The sequence below is a fragment of the Heliangelus exortis genome, chromosome 29, assembly GCF_036169615.1.
Source record: "Heliangelus exortis chromosome 29, bHelExo1.hap1, whole genome shotgun sequence".
In the NCBI taxonomy this organism is placed as follows: Eukaryota; Metazoa; Chordata; class Aves; order Apodiformes; family Trochilidae; genus Heliangelus; species Heliangelus exortis.
The window spans coordinates 1,035,823-1,061,819 of NC_092450.1; the positions used below are offsets into that span (position 1 = coordinate 1,035,823).

Here is a 25,997-nt window from a genome sequence, read left to right on the forward strand (position 1 = left end):
CTGCAATGTTTTGTCTTCCCAGCAGGAATTCTTGAGGCAGCAGTGCTTTGGTTTTGCCTTTTCCTTGGCTTGTTGGACACGTTTCCCCAGGATCATTTTTGCTTTTGAGTATTTTTAGTTACACATCCCCACCACCTTGAAGTGTTTGCTTATCCCTTGTGTGGCTCAGCGAGCACCAGGCTGTCCCTGTAAATAGATGTTCCATGCTCAGACCCCTTCTGCTCCCCAGTTATAAAGACACTGTCTTGTATTCCAGGGAGGAACTCAGGATTATTGCGAAACAGGGACCATAGGTAAGTGTATTGATCCCTACTGGGTAAATTCTGGGCCCACCAACTTGTCAACACCAAACAATTAAAGGGAAGGTTTTATTACTATGGTTTCCTGACTTACCCTGGTTTCATCCAGCATTTGGAAATGCCTGAATCCCCCTCGAGAGCCAAGTTTCTATCCAAAAGGCAGAACTGCTTGATTACCTTCACTGGGAAAATAATCTTTGATTCATTCTCACAAGCCATTGGCCTCTTGAAGTCACTGTATTTGAAACTTCTTGTTGGAGGTGTGCAATGTTCCCTAGGTTTTTTTTTTGTTGTTGTTGTTTTTTTTAAAAATAGGCTGATGCTGGAAATGAGAAGTACAGATGTTCTAAAGAGCAGTAACCCTGTCTGCCCACCAAATGGTCAGTCCCTCCCAAGGGAAATGGGAGGACTAAAAGCTACTTGAGCTCATACAGATGGCACTGCAAGAGGAAAAATAAACTCAGTTCACTTAAAGACCCTTCAGTGAGCAATTGAAAAAGGCTGTAACCCCAGAGATGTCAATTTCTTGTAGTCTGGGAAGTTATTGATATCTTTAATGGGTTTTTTTAGCTGTGAGCTCTTGGGTTCAGTAATTGGAAGGACTGGTGGCTTCTGAAGGACCCCCTGCCTCTGAAGTTGTGCAATCCTGACTGTCAAACTTGAATAGCAATTTGCAGACAAATTCAAAAGAAGGCAAATGTGGGAAAAAAACTTGAGCTAGAAGAGAACCTGCATAGTGATGGTGGCCTCAGTCTCTTTTCATGCTGCTTTCCTACAGCTTTGCAGAGGTTGTGTCCAGATGTCTGAGAGCTCCCACAGTCCTTAAACACTCAGGACTTGGTGGGAGTGTATCCTCAGGGTATTGCACCCAAGGGACCCTTAATTTGGGTTTGAGTTTTCATATCAGGGTAGAATCCTTCTTGTTAGATTTGCATAAAAAAGGAGTTCTGGGGTTGGACCCAGTTTGTGTTTTCACACCAAATAAACTGAATCTGTATCCACCACTACTTAAGAGCAGCTTGGAAAAATTGTTGTGCTTGAAATTATCTTCTGTGTACCTAATACAGCTTTTGCACTCAGCTTTTACTCTGGCTTTTTGTGGTTTTTGGGGTTTGTTTTTTTTAATTCATACAATAACAAATCTCCTAAATAGTCACCTCCTTCCTGCTTGCCTTGCCTGGTGAAGGGTTGGGCTGTTTACTGAGTCACTGACCCTACAGAATAAAAACATTCAGCTTCTGAAATCAGTGTGAAAACCAAACATGTTCCTGTGTGAACTTTTGCCAGGTTAACTGTGAGAATGCTAACTAGGATTGAGAATGCAGCCTTTTATCTGGCTTTCATCTTATTTTTCCAAAATGTGTGGTGTTTTGGAGGTGTAGTTGATTTAATTCTGCATAATTTCTCTTTATATAAGGACGAAGGGAATGTATCTCCATAAAGAAGCTGTTTGGGAAAGAGAGTGGAACTGAGAACTGAAACTCTGCTCTGCAGGTCTCTTCGTGCCCTCCTTATCTGGGTCTTTGATGCCCAGGGGGAGGGGGGATCTGTGAGGACACAACCAAATTACCAACACAGGCACTGGGGTTCAGTGCTTTAAGTCCAAAGTCCCCCAAAACTTTCAGGTTTGGGGAGAGTTGGACTTGTGCTTTCAAATAAATTTAAATCTTCAAGCACAGTTTGGATGTAGGAGATTTAAGGAGAGAATCCTGATGGGACAGGGGAGGCTTTTCTACTCTAGAAATGCTTTCCCCTCAAAAAAACCCTTGCCATTTTTCTTAACCTGGTTGTAGCTGTTCAGCTGCTCGTTTGCTGCTGGCAAATACATCTGGGAGAGAGAGCTCAGTAATTCCTCAAGGTTCAGAGCCTGGGGGTTGTGATGATGAGTGCTGGGTCCTGAAGGGCAGGCAGCCCCGAGCTGTTGGGTTCTCTGGGTTGCATTACCATGGCTGTTTTCCTAGGCTGAAGATGAGGTGTCAGGGAAGGAATTAAGATGAAATAAAACCTGCAGTTGTGTGCCATTGCCCCTCTGCTCTTTTCACTTTGTTGATGAGCATGCAAAGAATGTTGATTGCCAAAAATCATCAGGGCTTCTGTTCTGTAAATTCATAAAGTGCTGTGCTTCCAGCTCATGGTGTAGTTCACTCTCAGAAGCTTTTGTGGCAAAGAACCAAGTGAATGTCAAAAGTTCAGAAAGCCAGAAATCACTGGCTTGTAACAAAAAGTAGATCATTATTATTATTATTATTATTATTATTTTATTTAAGAGGGATTGGCAGGGAGACATGAGAACAATAGGAGGGGAGGAGTAGACTGAACAGGATTGTGCTGTCACATGAGCTGCCTCCCATTTCCAGCCCAGGCAGGGAATCCAGGCTGTGCCTTCCTCCTGGATGCAAGGATGTCATGAACATCTCCCATCCTCAGGGCTGGGCAAGCAGTGCAGCAGGATGCTTGGGTTATTGGGAAAACAACAGAATCTCTTTCTACCCTGCAGTTTTAAGCAAAGAACACCTCGTGAATGGGCCTCATTTCAGTGAAATTTGATGGCTTTGTCAACATAAATAGAGAAAATCCCTTTAGTGCTGGGCCTGAGCTGCAGTCTGGTGCTGGGGGTTGTACCCCTCTCCAGCTCACCCCCCAAATCTTGTCTGCTGTTGCCACAGCCTGTGCTGCAATTTTCCTGTTCCAGCAGTTTCTGCATCCTGATCATCCCCTTCTTAGTTAACCACCTTCTCATGCCTGTGCTGGGCTATCTCCAGGGCTTTTAAATGATGCAGGAGTGCAGCTTATTTAAGCCCATTTGGGGAGAATTGTCAGGTAATGGCATTGTACTCCAATTTGGCCCCTCCTGAGCTCTGCAGTGATGGGGAGATAATCCATTACTGCAGCTCTCTTTGTGCTGGAGTAGTGATTTTTCTATAAAACCTGTCCTTCAGGAGCTCCATTTGCACTCCCATTGAAATTTAGAGACTTTTTAGAAATTTTTGTACAAAACAAGGCTGAAAACCTAAAATACTGTTCTTTGTTCCACAGCTGAGGTGGGTGGCAGCTACTAATAAAACACAATTCCCAGCTGAAGGAAGGTAGTGAAGTACTGCTTCTAGCCTGCAAAAATTTGGGCAAACTTGAGTGCCAGTGGTTTCTCTGTCTGTATTTGCTGGTCACTGGGCTTACTGGTGTGGCCTTTTCTGTTGCCAAAGTAGTAAACCAGCAGAATAATATTGTTTGGATTTGTGGTCACCATCATCCTGCAATTTGTAAATGCATCACAGCTTAGAAAAGTGTTCTGCTTCCTCCAAAAGCACACTGCCTAGCAAGGAAAAAAGGCTTTTAGTTTTTAAAGCCTGTAATAGGGTGAAGTTGCCTGTTTGATTTAACACAGAGTGGTGGCCCTGAAGTTCTCACTGTGGTGTCACAGGAATACTCAGAAAGGCTGATTGCAGCCCAAGAAGAGGGGTTCCCAGGGCTCCTTTTCCTTAGTTGGTGGGGAGAAGCTCCCCGAGGGTGAGAAGAGTGGCTGCATTAAATTCTTGTTTAAATGTCTCTGTTGGGAGGGAAGGGGCAGCTGTGTGACTTGCCAGGCTCTGTGAACACCCACACATATGGTGCAGTCCAAAAAGTAATTTAGAGATTTTGGGGGATTAGAATAACGAACAGTTGCCTGAGGATTAGATGGAAATTTCTTTAGTGTAAGCCTAGCTTAAATATCAATTTAGTTCAAATAGTTTTCTGGGAAGGCTGAGCACTGGAGTACATGGAAAAGCATTTTGCTGCTTCCATCCACTCCTGCTGCTGCTGTGAAGTTGTAGTTCACTGGTTATCAGCTGTTCCTGGCACAGATAAATTACGGGGTTCAGTTACAGGCCTGGCACAATTAGTGAAGTAGGTGTTGCTCTGACAGGGTATTTTGGAAAGTCGTGGCCATTTTCAAAGTTCAGTGCTAATCAGCTGCCTGTGAACATGGCCCTCAGTGGCTGTTCCTGGGGAGACTCAGCTCATCTGTCCTTCCCCCTCCCCTACACCCATTGCTCTGCTGTAGGGTAACGTGGTCCAGCCAGGTTTCTTGGAACTTGGCTCCTTGCAAACTCAAAAATAATTTTAGATGATAGCTGCATCATTTTAGGTCAGAAATGCTGAGCTGTGCCATGGTTTGTGTTTTACATTCCCAAGGAGATGTGGCATGGGGCAGTTGTGGGGCTTTTTCTATCCTAAACTTACCTAGCAGGACCCTTTTTCCTTCTGCTGCCTGTGAAACAGCAGAAACTCAGCCTTGAGATCCCTCAGTTCTTTATAAACTCAACTTTGTAAAACTAGACCAACTTCTCCCCAGTTTGAGAAGGAACAAATTCTCAGTGGTCTTGAAACTGTGATTAGTGGTAATCAACTTCAAAGCCCCAGGCAGCAGTGTAGGGTGACTCACAGAATCCTTCTGGTTGGAGAAGCCCTTTAGGATCCTGGAGTCCAAGCCTTCCCCCATCCCTGCTAAGGCCACCCCTGCCCCATGTCCCTCATCCCCACATCTCCAGGCTCTGAAACCCCTCCAGGGATGATGGGGACTCCAGCCCTGCCCTGGGCAGCCTGGGCCAGGCCCTGACAACCCTTTCCAGGGAGAAATTGTCCCCAAGCTCCAACCTAAACCTCCCCTGGCACCACTTGAGTTGTGCCAAAAGTTCCTCTTGTCCCATCCCTTGTTCCTTGGGAGCAGAGCCCGACCCCCCCTGGCTCCAACCTCCTCTCAGGGGGTTGCAGAGAGCCAGAAGGTCTCCCCTCAGCCTCCTCTGCTCCAGGATCAACACCCCCAGGGCCCTCAGCTGCTCCTGGGCAGACTTCTGCTCCAGACCCTTCCCCACCTCTCTTTCCCTTCTCTGGACACACTCCAGCCCCTCAGTGTCCCTTTGGTTGTGAGGGGCCCAGAACTGACCCCAGGTTGAGGTTTTACATGTCTTGTGTGTTTTGGAGGTGCAGTTTATTGGTGTAGCTCATTTAGGAGTTGGACTCAGTTCTCTCCAGAGGTCCCTTCCAGCCCCTGACATGCAGGGATTCTGTGATTTGTTTCATCACTTCACTGTGTGTTGGGAGTGGGAGCTCTGGGGAGCAGAGCCCCACAAAGTCAGCAGTTAAGGAACTGGGCATTTAGTTCTGTTTCCATTCAAGCTGTGCTGGAGGCAGGGTTGCACTGTGGGCAGCTGCAGAGCTACCAAGAGCCTCTGAGCACGATTTATTCCATGGGGAAATGTTTCAGGGCATGGCTGGGGGGGAGGTGTGTGTTGGAGTGCACCCATTGCACCTTCCTCTGGAAAGGAGAAGGTCACAGTTCATTTCTGTCGTAAATAGCTGGGTCATATTTTGTTTCCAAATGGATGAGTGATCCAGAGACTTGGCATCAAACCCCAGTTAAATAGTTTTGTCAGCTGTTGGTGACTTTAACTTCCTGCAACATTTTAGACATGGCTTTTGAAATCAGCATGAACAAGCTGATACCATTGCTTAGTCCATTTTTATCCCCATCCCCTTTCCTCTTGGAAAAAAATTTACTCTTCAGCACTTAACATACACCACAAAATCCTTGAGCCCTTTACTTGTCCTGGTGAAAGTAGCTCTGTTGTTCCAGTGGGATCATTGCTGTGTCTGTGTGTGTTGGTGTCTGTGCCTCCCCCCTCCTGCTCCAGGCTCCCTCAGCTCCATCCCATGGTGTCCCTGCCTCACTCCTTCTCCCTCCAGTAGCTGGCAGGCACACCCACAGCCTCTCCAGTAATGCTTGCTTTTTATTTAGGTTTTTTTTTTCTCTCTCTTCCACTCTTGTTATATTTTTACTTTCTTTTTTTTTTTTCTCTGTGATGTGATGTTTTCAGCTGATGTATTGAAAGCAAACCCTTCTAATTTTGGAGTCCAGATCACAAGAGTGAGTTTTTTTCTACTAGTGTCTTATAGCTGTACCTCCTGTGTGTCCTCCCCTCTGATTTTGGTAATGCTCAACCACATTTAGTAAATACGATTAGGTAAGAGAATCCTCTGTCTTGTCAAATCTTCCTCTTTTTCACAAAGCAATGTTCTCTTTACATTGGGCCAACTTAATTCCTCTAATCTGAACTCTGGGTTAGTTTTCAGAGCCACCCTTTCTGTGTGTACCAGGCTGACCCTGCTCCATTAAAGAGGCAGACTCAGCCAGCCAGAAGGTGTATACAAAATTCACCAGTTATTTGTACATCTGGTATGGGAATTTTTCTCAAGTTACTCCTGCTCTGAGTACTGTTAGTCTTTCAGGCCCTTTGTGAAAAGCCTGAAAAAACATGAAACTTTTTCAGAAGCTGGGTATGTGAGCTTTCTGGAATTGGGCCTTTTGAATGAAAGGTTTCAAATTGTGCACCAAAAGAAAAAGAAGAAAAAAAATCCCTTAGGACAGTAGAGATCTTTCTGTGCTTTCTGTTGCTTCAACTTCTGTGTAGCACCCTGTAAAAATGCCTTGTGAATTTTCACGTTTATTCAAAGGAAAAACAGCAGCCTCTTTCCTAGTGCTTTGAGACAAGGACTTTGAGAACTTTCCTGAAGTCTGGGATGTTGGATCTCTGGTAGAATTGGATACCTCTCTTTCCTCACTGACATTATGATCCTTGAAATGATTTGGGTCTGGGTTTGCTTCCTCACACACCAAGATTTCTGGGGTACTGTTTCTGCCCTCTCAAGTACTGAGCCCAAAAAGACCCCACTGCATTCTAGAGCATTTTGTTTCTTGAGGGGCCATCTCAGAACTACTGTCAGGAAAGCAAGTAACTGTTTGTGGTGTATGTTTTATTCATTTGCTTACTGGAATCATTTGCATGGGATTTTTGGCACCTTCTCCAATGTAATTTGTACATTGCTTTTGTAACATGTATTACCTGGGTAGCTCTTGCACCAGCTAATCCCTTTCTGTTCTTTGGCCCATGCTCTTAAGATTTCTGTCATGCACTGTTTGTCACGTACATTTGCACACCCTGTAAGAGCAGCAAAGTAAGCACCCACCACCCCGACCCTTTTCCTTCCAGAATTTGCTTGTTGCTTTGAAATCAGCTTTATTGTACATGCTACAGAAAACCAGTCCTGTCGATTGGAAATGCAGGTGCAGACCTGGTCATAGCCCAAAAGTGATCAACAGGTGTCTTTTTGTTTAGCCACTGGGAGGATGGCAATGTGCTCCATTTGGTTTGTTGAGCTAAGATGCTCCATCCTAGCTCAATAAATGTTACCAGGGAGGGGGCTTCACAGTGTAATTTCCAGTGCTGTAGCAAAGAGGATCTTTTGGACGCTCTTAACCACTTTGAGCTGATCTGTTCCTGCTTTCTTTTGCCTCAGAGGTTGAAGGATCTCAAGCAGAGGGAGTTTGCTCGCAACGTCTCTTCACGATCACGGAAAGATGAACGGAAGCAGGAGAAAGCCCTGCGGAGGCTGCACGAGTTGGCTGAGCAGAGGAGACAGCCCGAGTGGTGAGCAGGGGGCATCCCCCAGCACCCCAAAATGGCTCTGCCAGAGTCCCCCCTGGCACTGCTCCCCATTAGGATTCCGGAATCATTTGGGTGGGAGACTTTAAAGATCCTGGAGTCCAAGCCTTCCCCCATCCCTGCCAAGGCCACCCCTGCCCCATGTCCCTCATCCCCACATCTCCAGGGTCTGAAACCCCTCCAGGGATGATGTGGACTCCAGCCCTGCCCTGGGCAGCCTGGGCCAGGCCCTGACAGCCCTCTTGGTGAAGAAATTCTGCTGCACTGGAATTATAGTTCCCATAATCCTGTGCAAGCTTTGAAGGCAAAAGCTTCATCCTCATGTTCTTGTTTTTGTAGGAGTGAACTCACTGAAATGGTAATCCAGAGTCATCCCCAAATTGATTCATCCAGCAGTTTGTTTTCTTCCATTATTCAGTGTTATATCAAAAACCAAATGGCCATTTAGTGCTGTTTTAATGAGGAGCTCTGGGGACAAGACTGCTTGAAATGGGTAAAAGGCTGGTTTAGCTGAGGCATGAACCCAGCTGCAGAGGTACACAAATGCAGTCAGCTGTTTTTCTCTCTTCTGACTTGTTCCTGCAGTGCTCCTGGCAGTGGCCCCATGTTCAGAACCACCACGGTGGCTGTGGATGAGGAAGGTGGGGAGGAAGAGGATCCTGCAGCCAACAGCAGTTCCTTCATCCAGACAGCTTCTGGCCAGGCTCCGGAGATGGCTGTGGACAGAGGTTTCCTAAGCACTGGACAAGTTGGTGGCACTGTAACACAAACCCAAGCACCTGTCCAGCCAGCACAGGGTCTCAGCTTTGGCATGAAGAGCACTTTGGGAACTCCTCTGCAGAAGATTGGAGTCTCCTTCTCGTTTGCCAAGAAGACTCCGGTGAAGCTGGAAACCATCGCTTCGGTTTTCAAGGACCACGTGGAAGAGTCGAGTTCTGCAGATGGAGGGAAAGCTGATGAGAGAGGGTCTGCAGATGCAGGGAGCCTGCAGAAATCTGGTGAGGGTGAAAGCACAAATAATTCAGATGGCAAGGCAGAGGAAGATGACCAACATGACAAAGATAGCGGGTCTCTAGCCACTACCTTATCTAAACTCAAAAAAATGAGACGAGAAGATGGACCAATGGCCGTTGAACCAGAATACTACCACTATATCCCCCCAGCCCACTGTAAAGTAAAGCCTAATTTTCAGTTCCTACTTTTCATGAAGTCTACCGAGCAAATGGAGGCTGAAAATGTGAACAAAAAAACCGCACATGAAGTTAAAAAGGGGAGTTCTCCAAAACCCAAACCCGGCAAGCACAGTGAGAAGGCTGCAGAGAGCACAGGGCAGCAGAAGGAGCAGAGTGCTACTGAAACTGCAGCTCAGCAGAGCAAACCAGAACTCAGAGAAGTCCCAGAAAATGTGAGCTTGCAGGAGAGCAAAACTCCTACAGAGAGCAATCTCCCTGAGCCAGACCCTCCTGAGGAAGGCACTCAGCCTCTCCCAAGCTGTAAAGATGTCACCGAAGGACCAAAGCACCCGACAGGACCTTTTTTCCCTGTTTTGAGTAAAGATGAGAGCACGACTCTCCAGTGGCCTTCAGAGCTTCTCATATTTACCAAAGCAGAACCATCTGTTTCCTACAGCTGTAACCCCCTGTATTTTGATTTCAAGCTCTCTCGCAACAAAGATGCTAAAGGTAAAGAGAAATCAAAGGAGCCGGGGGGTCTTTGTAAAGAAAACATTCAGAGCTCAGAATCTGGGGAACTAAACAAAGCCAAGGAGGCAGAAGGCACAGCTAACAGTTCTGCTCTAAAAATGGAAAACAAATCCCTGTCTGCCTGTGGCTCCCAGAACAAGCAGGAGTCCAGCTTGGCCGGTGTCAGTAAGGGAGAGGGGGAGGACGGTGGTAAAAGCATAACTGGGAAGAGTAAATCTGGCAGATCCCATAAACACAAAAAGAAAAAGAAGCACAAAAAGTCCAGCAAACACAAACGGAAACACAAGGAGGAAGCTGAGGAGAAGAGCCGGAAAACTGACCTGGGGGAAGAGAAACCCAAGAAACGGAAAAGACGCAGGCGCAAAAAAGGCAAATCTTCCCTTTCCACCGAATCGCTAAAAACTGAGCTGTCTGAAGACTGCAGCCATTTCCAGAAGAGGAAGTGGTGCTCTCAGGAGTCCCAGAGGAAGTCCCTGTCTGCCGAAGAGGGGAGCAGCGCTAAAAAAGAGGAGGGCGGCACCTCCTGCCAAGAGCACGGGGGCAAAAAGCACAAGGCCGAGCTGCAGCAGTTACCTGGTCTGAGGAGGAGGTGTTTGGGCCCTTCCCTGGGCAGGCCCAGCCGCAGGAGCCGGCAGAGCAGCGGGGACTACGACAGCGAGGAGGGCTCCCACGGGAAGCACTGCCGGCAGAAATCCCCCTCCCGGGACAGCGACGACTTCGACTCCGGCAGCGAGCGCTCCCGCAGCCGCTCGCGGTCAGGGCGCAGGCACTCCTCCCGCAGGTCCTACTCCAGCAGCTCCGAGGCCTCCTCCGAGCAGAGCCGGTACAGTCGGAGGAGGAGTTACTCGGACGACAGCTACAGCGATTACAGCGACCGCTCCAGGGGCCGCTCCAAGCGATCCCAGGACTCGGAGGACGACTCCGACTACAACGGCTCCGATCGCAGGTCGAAGCGGCGCAAGTACTCCTCCTCCGAGGATGACTACAGCTCCAGCAGGAGCAGGTCGAGGAGTCGAAGCAGGAGCCGAAGCCACCCTCGGGACAGGTCGAGGTCGAGGAGCCGGGGCAGGACACGCAGCAGCAGCTGCAGCCGCAGCCGCAGCAAGCGGAGGAGCCGGAGCGGGACGGGGCGCAGCTGGAAGCGGAGCAGGAGCTACAGCCGGGATCGCAGCCGCAGCACCAGGAGCCTCTCCCAGAGATCCCTCTCACGAAAGGGTTCCCGAGGTCACGAGAGCCCCGAAGAGAGGAGGTCTGGGAGAAGAGACTTCATCAGGTCCAAAATCTATCGCTCGCAGTCTCCTCACTATTTCCGGACAGGCCGGGGCGAAGGAGCGGTGCTGAAGAAGGAGGAGGGCAAAGGAGAGGATCTGAAAGGGTCGGGATCTTTCTCCCAGAACAGCGGCAGCTCGGGCACCGGGAGGGTCTCGGAAGGTGACTGCAGTCCAGAGGAGCGGAATTCCGTCACGGCAAAGCTGCTCCTGGAGAAGGTTCAGTCCAGGAAGGTTGAGAAGAAGCCCTGTGTCACTGACGAGATGCTGGCAGGGGCCAACAAGGTGGGTATAAAGCTCAAAGATCCTCCCCAGGGCTACTTTGGGCCAAAACTTCCTCCTTCCTTAGGCAATAAACCGGTTCTCCCTTTAATTGGGAAGCTGCCAACCGTTCGGAAACCAAATTCCAAAAGATATGAAGAGTCTGGCTTGGAGAGGGGTGAGGAGCAAGAGCTGTCAGATTCTGAGGATGCTTCCCAAGGCATGGAAGAGGCTCAGATGGGCAGCCAGGCTCTGCTGGAGGAAGTGGCCATGGTGATGCAGGACAAACCTCTGGATGAGCAGAAACGTGATGATGCTGCTGTGGAAATGCCATCCATCCCCCTCGAAGCGCCGGCGCTCCCCGAGTGCTTTGGTTCTGGAGAGCTGGTGATGCCTCACAGCTTCCTCTCTGATCCCAGCGATGGCGATGGACTAGAACCCATGGAGAGGGGCAGCCAGCCCGTCCCAGTGGAAACCAGTATGATGCCCTTGGTTCCAGATGTCGAGCACTTTCCTGGCTACGTGCCTCAGAGCGGCGAGCGGAGCATTGAAGGGGATCAGGAAGGAGCAGAGGACTCTTCTCTGGCCCCGCTGGAGAGCCAGCCCATCACTTTTACACCCGAAGAGATGGAGAAGTACAGCAAGCTGCAGCAAGCCGCTCAGCAGCACATCCAGCAGCAGCTCCTGGCAAAGCAGGTGAAGGCTTTCCCCGCCTCGGCTGCCCTGGCGCCGGCAGCCCCGGCCCTGCAGCCCATCCACATCCAGCAGCCAGCAGCAGCCTCAGCCACCTCCATCACCACGGTGCAGCACGCCATCCTGCAGCACCACGCAGCCGCCGCCGCCGCCGCCATCGGCATCCACCCCCACCCCCACCCCCAGCCCCTCGCTCAGGTCCATCACATACCCCAGCCACACCTCACCCCCATTTCCCTGTCCCACTTGACCCACTCCATTATTCCGGGGCACCCTGCCACCTTCCTAGCCAGCCACCCCATCCACATCATTCCAGCCTCGGCCATCCACCCGGGTCCCTTTACCTTCCACCCCGTTCCTCACGCTCTCTATCCCACCCTGCTCGCCCCCAGACCCGCGGCCGCCGCCGCTGCCACCGCCTTGCACCTCCACCCTTTGCTGCACCCCATTTTCTCAGGACAGGACTTGCAACATCCCCCCAGTCACGGCACATGAAGGACAGAATAAAGTCGCCTTGGAGGAAGGAGAAAAACCTTTGGCGTTTGAGGGAAGGGGTTTGAAGTTTGAGGCAGCTGGGAATGTGAGGTCGGAGATTTCCTTTCACTCTTTAGCAGCCAAAGAAGCCGAAGGCTCAAGGGCTGGGCAGGTAGCAGGCAGTGGGTCAGTTGTGTGCAGCCACTTCCAGGGACTCTGTGGTGTCCCCAACACCTCCGTGCACGCAGCAGCACTGTCCCAGAAGAAACATTTCACCTGTAGACCAGCAAGACACTCGGAAAGACTTTATTTTTTTCCCCTGGATTCTTTACACTTGGTCATCTTCTTTCTGCTGCCTTGTAGATGAGAAATGAGATTTCACACGCACTAAATAGGTCTCTAAAAAATCCTTTTAATGAGGTCATCTAATTAAAATAGTCAGCATGATTGAATCCAGCTTGTCATGGGTGAGGAAGCATTTGGTGCCTGACTGCTGGCGAGGAGAGCACTGGGAGGGCAGGACCAGTTTGGAGCCATTTCAGGAGATTTCTCGGCAGCATTTGCTGCAGGTTTTGTTGTCTGGGTGTCAGCAGCCCAGGTGGAAGTTCAGTCTTATTTTAAAGGTGAAGCAAGGAGCTCCCACCCTTCTCCTCCCTCCCTCAGCATTCTCCTGCCCCAGGCTGTGCCCTCGATGCCTGCCGGGGGCCTGGACTGGAGGGGAGTTGGAGGGCTGCTGGTCCCAGTCTGGGCTGGTGATTCTGATCTGGGCTGGTGGTCCCAGTCTGGGCTTTGACCACTCCTTGGGGGGCGTGGGGGGAGGAAAATCACTGACTTCTGCTGTGTTGGGAAAGAGGCACTGGGATAGGAGAGAGAGAGAAGGAAAATCCCTGTAGGAATTGAAGCAATACAGAGGACTGGGAGAGTGCCCGGGGTATGTACAGTGTATTTTTTTCCTCTGTAATACTGATGGGTTCCTTATTAATTTATAGGGTTATTTTTTTTTTCAAATTGTAAAGAATTGCACTGAACTCTGTAAACAAAGATGCTGCTTTTTGTAGCTCATATAAAAAGGTTACATTTGTAGTATACTGCAATAATATTTTTTACAGCCCGTTCTTTTAGTGGTACTTGTTCCAGTGGCTTCTGTGTAAATATGTTTGCTGTAGGTGAAATCAAACACTTGTAAAGGTTCAACTTTATAGTTTCAGCTAGATGCAAAATGACTAAGCATGTATATTTTACCAAGCTCATGTATTTTTGAAGTTTTTATGTACTATAAAATGTAAAAAAACAAAAAAAATAAATAAAAAACAATCTTCATTTAGCATTTTGGAAAACAAAACAAAACACAAAAGTGAGCCTTGGCCAGGGAGAGGGGGGGAGTGGAGCACACGGGTGGCTCAGCAGCAGCAGGGGAGGGGTGGGGGGTGCCTGGGGAGCAGCCTCAGCACCCTGTCCTCTCCTCCCCTGTGCTGGGCTTGGGGCATGGACACTGGAGGTGGTTGTGGGGGTGTCAGGCACTCGGGTTGGTGCCCAGAGTACAAAATACACACACACACCTTTTTTTTCTTTCTTTTTTTTTTTTCTTTTTCCTTTTCCTTCCCCAGTTGGAAGCAGTGCCCTGCAGGTGCCCTCCTGGCTCAGCAGATGGGTTCAGCCCCCTGGGGAATGAAGAGGCCTTTCCCCCATCACTTTTTGCCTCCTTCCCCAGGGAGAGCTGCTGTAGGACAAACCTCTGGGTGGTCCTTGAGGTTCTGATGTTCCCAAAGGGATTTCTCTTCCCATCCCAGCCTGGCCTGCTGCCTGCAGCTCCCGCTGGCCCTGGGAGGCTCCTCCATCCACCCCCTCCTCCCATGGCACTGGGAAGGTTCCTGCTCTCCCTTCGGGGGTTCCAGGTTTGGGGCCTCCTGTCAGAACATTTGAAAGGGCACCTGAGGGGCTGGCAGGGCAGCAAAGGGACATGGAGAGACTGAAAGGATGGAAAAACCTCTGAGCTTCCTCGCTCCATAAAGGAGAAACTTTGGGTTTGAGCAGGTCAGGCTGAAACAGAAAAAAAGGGACTCAATTTCTCTGTACATAAAATTAACACCCACAGTATTAATTAATGTCTCTGTGCTGAGCTTCTAGATCCAATCTGTGTTGTGGCACCCTTCACACTGCAGTCAGGGCTTTGGGGTTTTGGTTGTGTTGGGGTTTTTTGTTCAGGTTTTTTTTTTTTCTTGGACTTCCAGAACAATGCTAAAACTAATTAACCTGTCATTACTTAACAAGCATAAACAGACTGTATTTAACTTTGTCACATAAGATATATATATAAATATATATATGCTGTAAAATGAGGGGGGGGAAGAAAAACCTTTCTAATAAACCAATGATTTGTGGAAAAAAAAAAAAAGTGTGGTTGCGTGTGGTGAGTTGGAGCTGGTGCTGTAGCCCAGGGCTTGTTCCTAAAATAACAGGATGAGATGGTTTGTTTCATGGGGTAAAACTGCTTTTCGTGGGAACACTGCTGAGAAGATCTGGACACAGAAATTTTATTTTTTTAAGGCTGCTATTTTGGGTTGGAGCCCTCAATGCACTGGGTGGGTCCAACAAGTTCTCCCCTGGTCCCATCACCTGCCCAAACCATTATTAGAGGTGAAATGGAGCAAAAAGCACGTGGGGTGTCAGCCCACTGCCCCCCCCTTCTGTGGGCTGGGTCCTGGGGCAGTGTCCCCTCCATCCCCCCCCTGCTCCGAGGCTGGGGGAGAGCTGGAGCTCAGGAACTGCTGCTCCTTCCTTAACCAAAGCTCCAGATTTGGCTAAAGGCAAAAAAATGAGTCCCGAGTGGTGCCAGGGGTGGGGTTTGGGGTGCAACCTCTCTCTTCTGGGTGGCCCTGGGACTGGTTGGTTGGGTGAATCCCAGAGCCCCAGACTGGTTTGAGTGGGAAGGGACCTTAAAGCAACCCCTCTGTCTGCCACCTCCTGCCACTGTCCCCTGTGTCCCCTGGAGCATTTCCTGGGCAGGCACCGGCACCGCTGCGGGGGTCCAGAGCAGCCCCTGGGAGGGGTCACCATGGGTGGGGGGTCGTGGGGGGAGCGGGGCCTTCACTGAGTCCCAGACTGGTTTGGGTTGGAAGGGACCTCAAAGCCCCCCCAGTGCCACCCCTGCCATGGGCAGGGACACCTCCCACCAGCCCAGGGGGCTCCAAGCCCCATCCAACCTTCAACACTGCCAGGGATGGGGCAGCCACAGCTTCTGGGGGCAACCTGGGCACCCAGGGGCTCAGCACCCTCACCCCAAACAATTTCTCCCTCCCTTCCTCCCTCCCTCCCTGCCCAAGATCTCCTCTCCATCTCCCCTCTCCCAGCTGCAAACCCTTCCTAAGCCATAGGGCTTCACCCTGGCCCTTGTCCCCCCACCCTCTCTCCTGTCCCCTTTCTGGACCCCGTACCCGGTGCCTGGGCTGCCCTGGCCCCCTCCCTCCCCACCCAGGTTTTTGGGGTGTCCCTGCCCTGGGGATGGGGACACAGTTTGGTGACAATGTCTGGTGCTGGCAGGGTGACAGGGGGAGCCACTGTGGGAGCTAAGGGGACACTGGAGGGGCCCCACCTGCCCCACATCCTGGTCCCCCCCACGCCGTGGTTCCGCTGGCCGGGCCTGTGCCCCGAGATAGGGACTGGGGGGGGCCTCTCGGTGGCTTCTTGGGGGGCAGGGGTGCCCCTCGTGCCTTCGGTGGAAGCAGGGGGGTGGGTGCAGGCTGTGGTGCTGCTGCCTGCCATGGCTGTGTCCCCCCTCCCCCTGTCCCCCCATGGCCATGTGTCCCCCCCCACAACCCCCACTCTTCCCCCCCCATGTCTCCCCACCTCTCACCCTGTCCCTCCGTGTCCCCCCCCCACCTCCTGCCCTGCCCTGTGCCTTCATCCCCAGACAGGACCCTCCCATGCCCCCTCCATCCCCTGGACTCCCTGCCGGGGGTGGTTGTGGGTGCGGGGGGGCCCTTCCTGTGCACCCCCCCCCCCATCCCCAGCTGCATCCCCACAGATAAGCCCGGGGCACACGGGCTGTGCCGGGGCTGCAGCCACACTTGGAGGTGCCATGGTGGCCACAGTGGCTGTGGGGACCACCACTGCCCTGCTCCGGGCCCTGCTGCTCCTCGGGGGGGGGCTGCACTTGGCCCCCACCCTGGGGCTGCTCCAGGACCCCCCCGCTGTCTACGAGGGACCCCCCGGCAGCTACTTCGGCTTTGCTCTGGATTTCCACACCATGGAGGGAAGGTGGGGAGACAGCGGGGGGCAGGGGGGGCTGTGCTAAGCACCCGGACCCCCACCCTGACCCTCTGTGCCCCCCCAGGCTCGCCGTGGCGGTGGGGGCCCCCCGAGCCAACACCTCCCAGCCCGGCCTGGTGGAGCCCGGAGCCGTCTTCCTCTGCTCCTGGCCCCCCGGAGAGACCCCTCCCTGCCACCCCCTCCCCATCGACACCACGGGTGGGTGCCCTGGGACGGGAGGGGGGGCTGGGGGGGGGGCCAGCAGGGCTGGCACTGTCCCCTTCTCCTGCTCCCCAGGGGATGAGACCGAGACCCAAAGCAACCTGAGGCTCCACACCTACAAATCCCACCAGTGGCTGGGGGCATCTGTCACCAGCTGGGACGGCAAACTGGTGGTGGGTGCAGCTGGGGGTGGTGGGGATGGGGGGGATGGGGGGGCGGGGGTGGTGAAGGTGAAGGTGAAGGTGAAGGTGGTGATGGGGATGGTGTGTGTGGAGGTGGAGATGGTTGTGGAGGTGGTGGAGGTGGTGAAGGTGATGCCAGCAGAGGTGGTGGTTGTGCTGGTGAAGGTGTTGTTGGTGTCGGTGTGGTGGGTGCCCAGCCTGTCCCTGTCGCTGTCCCCAGGCCTGTGCCCCCCTGCAGCACTGGAACGCTCTGGAGGGGCACTTGGAAGCTTTCCGAACCCCCACGGGCTGCTGCTTCCTGCTGGCCCCCGGCCCCCGCCCCACCGCCTGGTACTCGCCCTGCCGGGACCGCATCATGGCCGGCGCCTACCGGAACAGCGACTACGGTGAGGAGGGGGGCAGGGGGGGGGCAGGGGGTGTCCCGCATCCCCCCACCCCCCCTGACCCTGCCCTGTGTCCCCAGCACACGACCAACGCTACTGCGAGATCGGCTTCAGCGCCGCTGTCACCGCGGTGCCGGGGGATGGGGGGGACGAGGGGGGCAATGGGGGGGAGGCTGGGAAGGGCAAGGGGGGGCAGTGGGGGGCTGGGGGGGTCAATGGAGGGGTCAATGAGAGGCCAGTTAGGGGGCTATGGGGGCTATGGGGGAGTCAATGAGAGGAGGCTGGGGGGGAAGGGGAACTGGGGGGGGGGAATGGGGAGCCTGGGGGTCAACGAGAGGGCTGGGGGGCTATGGGAGACCGGGTGGGGTCAATGGGGAACTTCGGGGAGCAATGAGGGGGCAATGGGGTGGGGGAGGTCATGCCCAGGGTCCCCCCAGGGTGTCCATAGAGTTGCAGAGTGTGGCTGGGATGGGGATGGGTGAGGGGGGACAGAGTGAGGGGTTCTGGGGTGAGGGATCTCTGGGTGGGGGGTGCCGGTGTGGGGGGCTCTCAAGGGGGTTGATGGGGTGGTGGTGACTGGGTGGGGGTGTCAGGGTGGTGGGTGTCAGGGTGTGGGTGACAAGGTGTGGCATACCGGGGGGGACAGTGTCGGGGTGGAGGGTGGCAGGGGGGTGTCTCGGGGAGGTTGCCCCCGGTGGGTGCTGATCCAGCCCCCCCGCAGGACGGCACGCTGGTGCTGGGGGCCCCCGGCGGGTATTACTTCACGGGTGAGTCCCCCTCCCCCCCTGTTTGGATGGGCACGGTGGGAGAAGGGCACCCAGGATTAACCCCCCCACCCGGTGCCAGCCCGGTGCAGAACCAGGGGGGGCCTCTCCGTGCCCTCCGGGGCTGCTGTGCTCGGTGGGGCTGAACCCCCCTTGCTGCCCCCTCCCCCCGTGCCCCATCGGGTGCCCCCAGGGCCGCTGTAGTCAGTGGAGTTGGACACCATGGGGTGTCCCCGTTCCCCTCCCCATGCCCCCCCGTGTCCCCCAGGGCTGCTCTACTCCGTGGGCTTGGACTCTCTCCTCTCCCGTTTCCACGGGCGGTCCCTGCTCTGGCCCGAGCGCCCGGGGCGACCCACGGAGGAGCCGCTGTCCAGCGACTACGAGGACGGCTACCGGGGTGAGCCACGGACCAGAAGGGACACGGGGGGGGGACGGGACACCGGGTAGGGCATCGGGGGGGGGTCACCCGTGCCCTTGTCCCCGCAGGGTACTCGGTGGCCGTGGGCGAGTTTGATGGCGACCCCAGAACTAAAGGTATGGCCGTGGAGGGAATCATGGGGGAAACAGAGCCACCCGCGGGGGGGGGGACACGGGACTGGGGCACCCCTGGGCTCCAGCTGCCCCCCCAAAGGGCTTTGAGACATAGCTCGGGGGTCCCGTCCCACCCCCGTCCCCCCATGGGGAGGGTGTCCCCATGTCCCACCCTCCCTCCAGTGCTGGGGGTGTCCCCATGCCATGGGGGGACACTCAGGGCTCTGCTCCCCTCAGAGTACGTGGTGGGGGTCCCCAACAAGAGCAACACGAGGGGAGAGGTGAGTGGTGCCGGGTGCTGGGGGGAGGGAGGACACCGCTGCGGGGGGGCACCTGGGGTGGGGACAGGGACAGGGATGGGGACAAGGACAGGGGTGGGGACAAGGACGGGCCCTGACGTTGCGCTGGGCAGGTGGAGATCTTCAGTGCGGGGGTGACCCTGCGCCGGCTGAAGGGCATCGCCAGTGAGCAGGTACCCCTGGGACCCCTGCCCCACAGCCCCCTGCCCCATGACACCCTCACCTATGGGCACCCTGCCCCATGACACCCTCACCTATGGGCACCCTGCCCCATGACACCCTGCCCCACAGCACCCTGACCCTCCACCTTGCCCCACTGCCCCACCACCCCATTCCCTGTTCCACTGTCCCCCTTTCCCCCCCATGTCCCTTCCAGCCCCCTCAGCTCCCTGCTGCCCAACATCCTATCACCCCACAGCACCCAGATGCCCCCCACCCCGCTGCTCCACAGCACCCTGGACCCCCACCCAATAACCCCTGGCACCCCCAAACTGCTCCCCCTCACCCCCTCACCCAGCGCACCCCAGGCACAGCCCCCCGGTGCCCCCCCGGTGCCCCCCCCCCACCTCCCGGCCCCTTTCCAGGTGGCTTCGTACTTCGGGCACACGGTGGCCGTGGCCGACGTCAACGGGGACGGGTGAGAGCCACTGTCACCCCCCCCCCCCCACAGGGTGCTGCCCCTGTCCTGCCACACACTCCCCCCTCCCCGGTGCCTCCCCAGGCCTTTGACCTTGACGTTGCCCTCACCCTTTCCCCCGGGGGTCCCAGGGAGGACGATTTGCTGGTGGGGGCCCCCCTGTTCCTGGCCCGGCGCCCCGACGGGCAGCGCAGCGAGCTGGGCCGCCTCTACCTCTACCTGGGGGGGGGGCAGCGGCTCCTGGCCCGGCCCCCCCAGACCCTGACGGGCACCCACCCCTACGGCCGCTTCGCCGCCGCCATCGCCAGCCTGGGGGACCTGGACAAGGACGGCTACGGCGGTACCGGGGGGCGGGGAGGGGACGCGCCACCCCCTCGGGGCGCCCGGGGCAAACCCAGGCGGGAGCATCCCCGGGTGGGTGCCGGGATGGGGCGGCCGGTGAGGCTGGGACGTCCCCTCTGTCCCCAGACGTGGCTGTGGGTGCCCCGTGGGGGGGTGAAGGTGGCAGCGGGCAGGTCCTCATCTTCCGCGGGCAGAGCGAGGGTCTGGCACCCACCCCCACGCAGCGCCTGGACAGCCCCTTCCCCGGCCCCGCTGCCTTCGGGTGCGCCCTGCGCGGCGGCACCGACCTGGACCACAACGGGTACCCGGGTACTGCCACACCCTGACACCACCCTGTCACACCCTGACACCACCCTGTCACCTCACTGCCACACCCTGTCACCACCCTGTCACCGCACTGCCACCGCACTGCCATCCACTCCCCCATCCCAAGGAGGCACTGGGGCCAGTGGGGGGGCACTGGGGGAACATGCCAGTGAGGGGATGGGGATGAAGAGAGGGGGTATGGGGGGACATGGCTGGGAGGGACTGGGGACAGTGTGGGTACTGGGGTGACATCCCAAGGGGTGGCTGGGGGGGGGCATCCTGTGGGGCAACTGGGGACAGCAGGGAGGGCATGGGGCACATCCCAGGGGTTGATGGGGACAGTGCACGGGGGGACACTCTGAGGAAGGAGCAGGGACAGCAGGGGTCAGGGGGACATCCCACAAAAGCACTGGGGACAGTGGGGTGGGGGCCAGGGACTGTGTCCCAGGGAGGGGTGGGGGACACTGGGGACAGGCTGGGGACAGTGGGGCTGGAGGAGTCCTGGGCTGTGAGTCCCCAGTTGTGCCCTGGCTGAGTCATGAGGACGAGTTCCCCGGGTGACAGCAGCGATGTCCCCAGCCATGTCCCCCCTCCCTGTGTCACCAACCCCATTGTGTCCCCACAGATCTGCTGGTGGGGGCTTATGGGGCAGCCAGGGTGGCCGTGTACCGGTGAGTGACCGTCCCACCCCCCCGCTGCCACCACGGTCCGTGGAGTCCCTGCCTGTGTCCCCTCCCCTGTCACCTCAGCTCTGTCCCCGTGCCCCAGGGGACAGCCCGTGGTGGTGGCCCAGGCCCAGCTGAGTGTCCCCGATGGGCTGAACCCCAAGGTCCTGGACTGTGTCCTGCCAGACTCCAGTGCCCGTGTCAGCTGGTGAGCCGTGTGCTGGGGACAGTGGGGACACTGGGGACACCACTGGCCTGGGGACGTGTCCCTGGGGGTGGCAGCAGGTCGCTGACCACCCCTGGGTGTTGTCCCCCCCGCAGCTTCCCTGTGGTGCTGTGTGTCACCGTGAGGGGACAGAGCATCCCCCCGAACATCTGTGAGTGCCACTGTCACCCGGGGGGGACAAAGGTGTCCCCATGGGTGTCCTTGGTGCCATGTCCCCCCCCTGTCAGCCCTCGAGGCCGAGCTGCAGCTGGACCGGCTGAAGCCGAAGCTGTCCCGGAGGGTCCTGCTGCTGCAGGGCCACCAATCCTCCTGGCATGGGACACTGGTGCTGGCCCCGGGGACACCCCCCCAGTGCCACAACCTCACCAGCTACCTGCGGGTACGGGGACAGGGACAGGGACACTGACAGCGTGGGCTGGCAGGGGGGACAGGGGTGTCCACGGCCCCAGAGGGTGGGGGACAGTGGTGGGGACGGTGACATCTCCAGCTGGGATGGGGACAGTGGTGTTCCCAAACAGGATGGGGACAGGGATGGGGACAGGGATGGGGACGATGGCATCCAGAACCAGGGTGAGAACAGAGATGGGGACAGCAGCATCTCCAGCCAGGGTGGGGACAGGGATGGGGACAGTGGCATCTCCAGCTGGGATGGGGACAGAGATGGGGACAGTGGTGTCCCCAGTCCAAGAAGGGTGGGGAACAGGGTTGGGGACCATGGCTTCCAGAGCAGGGTGACAGCAGCAACTCCAGCCAGGGTGGGGACAGGGAGGGGGACAGGGATGGGGACAGGGATGGGGACAGCAGTGTCCCCAGCCTAGTGGGTGGGCTCCCGGGGTGGGGTGTGAGTGGGTGCCCACTGGGGTGCTCTGCCCATGGGTGTCCCCAGGACGAAGGTGACTTCAAGGACAAGCTGAGCCCGGTGGCCCTGAGCCTGTCCCTGTCCCTGTCCGGGAGGGCCCCAGGGATGGTGCTGTATGGGGACACACTGGTGCAGGCACAGGTAGGGGGGACACGGCTGGGGACATCGCTGCTGTCGCCCGAGAAACTCATCCCCATGGCTGAGCCAGGGCACGTCTGGAGACCCCCAGCCCAGGACACCTCCAGCCCTGCTGTCCCCAGCCTGTCCCCAGTGTCCCCCACCCCTCCCTGGGACACAGGCCCCGGCCCCCCCACTGTCCCCAGTGCTCCTGTGGGATGTCCCCCCTGTCCTCCCCGCTGTCCCTGCTCCCTCCTTGGAGTGTTCCCCCCTGCAACCCCCTGCACTGTCCCCGTCACCCCCTGGGATGTGCCCCATTCCCTCCCTGCTGTCCCCAGTTGTCCCATGGGATGTGTGTCCCACTGTCCCCAGTGTCCCCCTGGGATGTCCCCTCTCTACTCCCATGGTCCCTCCCTGGGATGTCCCCTCTGTAACTTTTCTTGTCCCTAGTCCCCCCCAGGATGTCCCTTCCTGCTCCCATTGTCCCCAGTTCCTCCCTGGGATGTCCCCATGTGCCCCTCACTGTCCCCAGCCCCTCCCCAGCATGTCCCCCCAGTAGCCCCCCGTCCCCATTCCTTTTTTGAGATGTCCCCTCTTTGTCCCCAATGCCTCCCTGTGTGCCACCCCCTCTTTGTCCCCCCCAGACCCACCTCATCCTTGAGGACTGTGGTGATGACAATCTCTGTGTCCCTGACCTGCACTTGGCTGCCCACACGTGAGCACCCTGGGGGGGCCGTGTGTGTGGGTGGGTGGGTGCCTGCGGTCCCCCAGGGTGCTGAGCCCTGTCCCCATGTCACCCCCAGGCCCAGCAGACGCCTGCTGGTGGGGGCTGAGGCCTTGCTGTCCCTGAGGGCCACTGCCACCAACACGGGTGAAGGAGCCTTCGAGGCTGAGCTGAGGGTGCAGCTGCCCCCCGGCACCCACTACCAGGCAGCCCGCAGCAGCATCCTGGTGGGTGCTGGGGGGTCACCCCTTGGTGGCATCACCCTCCCTGTGGGTGTCTAGGGGTGATGGGGGCCAGAGGATGCCTGGGGGGGGAGGGGGCTCACACCCTTGGTGGCATCACCCTCCTGGTGGGTGTCTGGGGGTGAGGTGTCCCCCAGCATGCCCAGGGCTGGGGGGTCACACCCCTGGTGGCCATCACCCTCCCTGTGGGTGCCAGGGCTGGGGGGACAGCAGGGCCTCGGGGGGGGGGGGGGTGTTACACCCTTGGTGGCCATCACCCTCCACATGGGTGTCTGGGGGTGATGGGGGCCAGGGGGTGCCCGGGGGGGGGGGCTGATGGTGCCCATTACCTCCATGTGGGTGCCCGAGGGGGGTGTCACACCTTGCCCTTGGGCCCTGAGGTGGTTGGTGCATGGGGGGGGGGTGTCCATGCTGTGTCACCCCCCGTGTCCCCCCCACCTCCAGGGGCAGGAGAAGCTGAGCTGTAACCCCCGGAAGGAGAACGGGACCCACGTGGTGGTCTGTGAGCTGGGCAACCCCATGAAGGGGGGCACCCGGGTAAGGGGGGGTGTCCCTGGTGTCACCCCAGTGTCAGTGCTGGGGGGGACAGGTCACCCACCCTCCCGCTGCTCCCCCAGATCACGGTGGACATGGAGCTGAGCGTGGCTGGGCTGGAGGACATGGGTGACACCATCACCTTCCAGCTCCAGCTGCGGAGGTGACGCCGACAGCCCCTCTCCCCTGACCTCTTCTGGGACTCAGGCACCCAGGACTTGGTGGCCTCAGCGTGTCCCTACGCTCGGTGGCCTCACCCATCCGTGTCCCCACAGCAAGAACAGCCCCAGCTCTGCCAACGCCTCGGTGACGGTGACGGTGCCGGTGGAGGCAGAGGCGGAGATGGAGCTGAGGGGGTGAGGGGCTGGGGAGGGGGGGTCACAGGGGATGTGAGGGGACACGAGGGGACACTGACCCTCCTGTCCCCTGCCAGCACCTCTCTGCCAGCCACCACGGTGGTGCCGGGGAGCTGGCAGAGGGTGGAGGGCAGCCGGCGGCTGGAGGACCACGGCCTCAGGGTGGAGCACGTCTACCAGGTTGGGTGCTGCACCCGTGGGTGCCCGGGGGGCAGGGACTGTAACCCCCTCCTGCCTCCCTGGTGTCACCTCCCCCTCCTCCCGCAGCTCCACAACAAGGGTCCCGGCACCGTCAGCGGTGTCACCCTGCGCCTGGATGTCCCCAACCTGCTGGGTGGCCGCGTCCTGCTCTACCTGCTGGAGCTGGGCACCGAGGGGGGCGTGAACTGCACCCAGCCCCCTGGCCTCAACCCCCAGCAGGTAGGGTGCTGCCGGGGGACCCCCACCCACACTGGGTGCTGGGGGAGCGGGGCTGTGTGCCCACCCCCCACCCCCCTTTTTTCTCCCCTCGCAGCTGGAGCTCCCCCAGCCCGTGGGTGCAGCCCCCCGCAATGGCACCCACCGGAGGGAGCGCCGCGAGGCGGAGGAGACCCTCCCCGTGGTGAGCTCTGGGGACAGAGGGGGACCTCCGGGGTGTCCCCTCGGGGTGGGGGTCAGGGTGACGCTCGCCGTGTCCCGCAGGACTGCAGCAATGCCACCTGCGTGGCTGTCACCTGCTGGGTGCCCAGCCTGGGCAGGGAGCAGCGGGCGCTGGTCAGCGTGCAGGGCCTGCTCTGGATGGACACCCTGCAGCAGGTCAGTGTCACCTGGGGGGGACAGGGTGGCACTGCGTCCCCAAGGCCACCCTATCCCCCTAGCCCCTGCAGGGTGGTCCCTGGGGCACCTGCAGAGAGCAGCCCTGGGGACACCGGGTGCGGGGTCATGGGTGCTCCCGTTGGCTGCCAGCACCCCTGACGCCACATCTCTCCGTGTCCCCGCCTGTCCCCGCCTGTCCCCAAGCCGGAGCACCTCCTGAAGCAGTTCCTCATCCAGTCCCGAGCCTGGTTCAACACCTCGGCCATGCCTTACCGCGTCCAGCCCCGCGTCCTGCCCGCCGGGGAGGCCAGGGTAGGGCTGGCACAGGGCGAGGGGACGCGGGGACAGGCGCTGGCGGCAGCGGTGTCACCTCCCTGTCCCTCCGCAGGCTGTCACCGAGGTGGTGCGCACCAGCCCCGGGGGGGAGGGGGCCGTGCCGGTGTGGTGGGTGGTGCTGGGGGTCCTGGCCGGGCTCCTGCTCCTCACCCTCTTCATCCTCCTCATGTGGAAGGTGAGTGGGGGGACACTGGGGACACCCCGTGGGGCGGTGGGACCTTGATGGCACTGGAGTGGCACGTGAAATGGGAGACCCAGCTCTGGAGGACACAGGGTGGGGGGCAGCATCTAAGGTGATGCCGAGGGTGATGTCGTGGGGTCCCCCGTGTTGGGTTCTCTGATGTCCCCTGGGGCCACCCCGTCACCCTGTCCCTCTTCCAGCTGGGTTTCTTCAAGAGGACACGGCCACCAGCTGAGGAGGACACGCAGGAGCTGGCGCCCGGCCAGGACCAGGAGTCGGGGGGTCCCCAGAGCTAGGGGGGTACCCCAAGGTTGGCCCCGCGCCCCCGCCCCACGGCACAGCCCCTGGCACAGTCCCCGTGTCCCCAGCACCCTGGGTGACATCTGGGGACACAGCCCCCACTGCAGCCCCGTGACAATAAATCTCTGCCCGGCCCCGTGGTGGCCCCCGTGCACGGGTGACGTGGGGGTGTCCCCTCCCTCCCCGTGCCATGGGGGGGCTGAGGAGGGGATGGGGGGAGCGGGGATGGGTCCGGGGGTCCTGGGCGGTGCCCGGGGTGGGCCGGGGGATGCAGAGAGTGAGGGGGGGGGTCCCGGAGGTGGGTCCGGGGGTCCCGCGGGTGGGTTCCGGGTCCCGGGAGGTGCCCGGGGTGGGGCCGGGGGTCAGAGGGGTCTTCAGGGTTGGGTGGGGGGATCCTTGGCGGTGCTCGGGGCGAGTCGGGGGGTCCAGAGGGTGGGAGTGGGTGGGTGGGGGGTGGGTTGGGGGGGGTCAGGGGGTGACGCCGCGGGTGAATCGGGGGGTCCCGAGGGTGGCTCTGGGGGTCCCGGTCGGTGCAGGGGGTGGTCCCGGATGCCGGGGGTGGGTCCGGG

At 57.7% G+C, this 25,997-nt stretch overlaps 2 protein-coding genes across 13 annotated transcripts in view; both read left to right on the top strand.

Moving 5' to 3' along the window:
• Window positions 1-13,493, top strand: part of GPATCH8 (G-patch domain containing 8) — a 56,375-nt gene extending 42,882 nt beyond the window's left edge. For 7 of the 10 annotated variants that reach the window (XM_071728817.1, XM_071728823.1, XM_071728824.1 and 4 more), the window contains 4 exons: window positions 257-293; window positions 6,155-6,204; window positions 7,635-7,765; window positions 8,366-13,493. In XM_071728817.1, the coding sequence (XP_071584918.1) occupies window positions 257-293; window positions 6,155-6,204; window positions 7,635-7,765; window positions 8,366-12,200 (4,053 nt within the window). In that variant the 3' untranslated portion in view covers window positions 12,201-13,493. The remainder of the gene's footprint in view (window positions 1-256; window positions 294-6,154; window positions 6,205-7,634; window positions 7,766-8,365) is intronic. The other 3 variants (XM_071728819.1, XM_071728827.1, XM_071728818.1) reach the window with 3 other exon arrangements.
• Window positions 13,494-16,207: 2,714 nt separating this feature from the next.
• Window positions 16,208-25,582, top strand: ITGA2B (integrin subunit alpha 2b). Of its 3 annotated transcripts, none has more exons than XM_071728458.1 (30): window positions 16,208-16,436; window positions 16,513-16,646; window positions 16,725-16,822; window positions 17,052-17,217; window positions 17,295-17,344; window positions 17,936-17,981; window positions 18,247-18,375; window positions 18,465-18,512; window positions 18,747-18,790; window positions 18,922-18,981; window positions 19,393-19,445; window positions 19,577-19,785; window positions 19,914-20,096; window positions 20,719-20,764; window positions 20,862-20,966; window positions 21,080-21,135; window positions 21,212-21,363; window positions 21,871-21,984; window positions 22,605-22,675; window positions 22,764-22,911; window positions 23,371-23,463; window positions 23,610-23,623; window positions 23,736-23,816; window positions 23,894-23,996; window positions 24,084-24,236; window positions 24,331-24,417; window positions 24,498-24,611; window positions 24,816-24,923; window positions 25,000-25,122; window positions 25,329-25,582. In XM_071728458.1, exons 1-30 carry the CDS (start codon window positions 16,258-16,260, stop codon window positions 25,422-25,424), a joined length of 3,063 nt encoding a protein of 1,020 aa, XP_071584559.1. In that variant the 5' UTR covers window positions 16,208-16,257; the 3' UTR covers window positions 25,425-25,582. The 3 variants fall into 3 exon arrangements, with proteins under 3 accessions (XP_071584559.1, XP_071584560.1, XP_071584558.1); XM_071728457.1 differs by having other exon boundaries at window positions 16,209-16,436; window positions 23,544-23,623; XM_071728459.1 differs by lacking the exon at window positions 21,871-21,984 and having other exon boundaries at window positions 23,544-23,623.
• The last annotated feature ends 415 nt before the right edge of the window (window positions 25,583-25,997 follow it).

Coding starts and splice junctions, on each gene's coding strand:
- ITGA2B (XM_071728457.1), top strand. CDS start 16,258: ATGGTGGCCACAGTGGCTGTGGGGACCACCACTGCCCTGCTCCGGGCC. Junction 18,791..18,921: donor AGAGCAACACGAGGGGAGAG/GTGAGTGGTGCC, acceptor TGCGCTGGGCAG/GTGGAGATCTTCAGTGCGGG. Junction 21,364..21,870: donor ACCTCACCAGCTACCTGCGG/GTACGGGGACAG, acceptor GGGTGTCCCCAG/GACGAAGGTGACTTCAAGGA.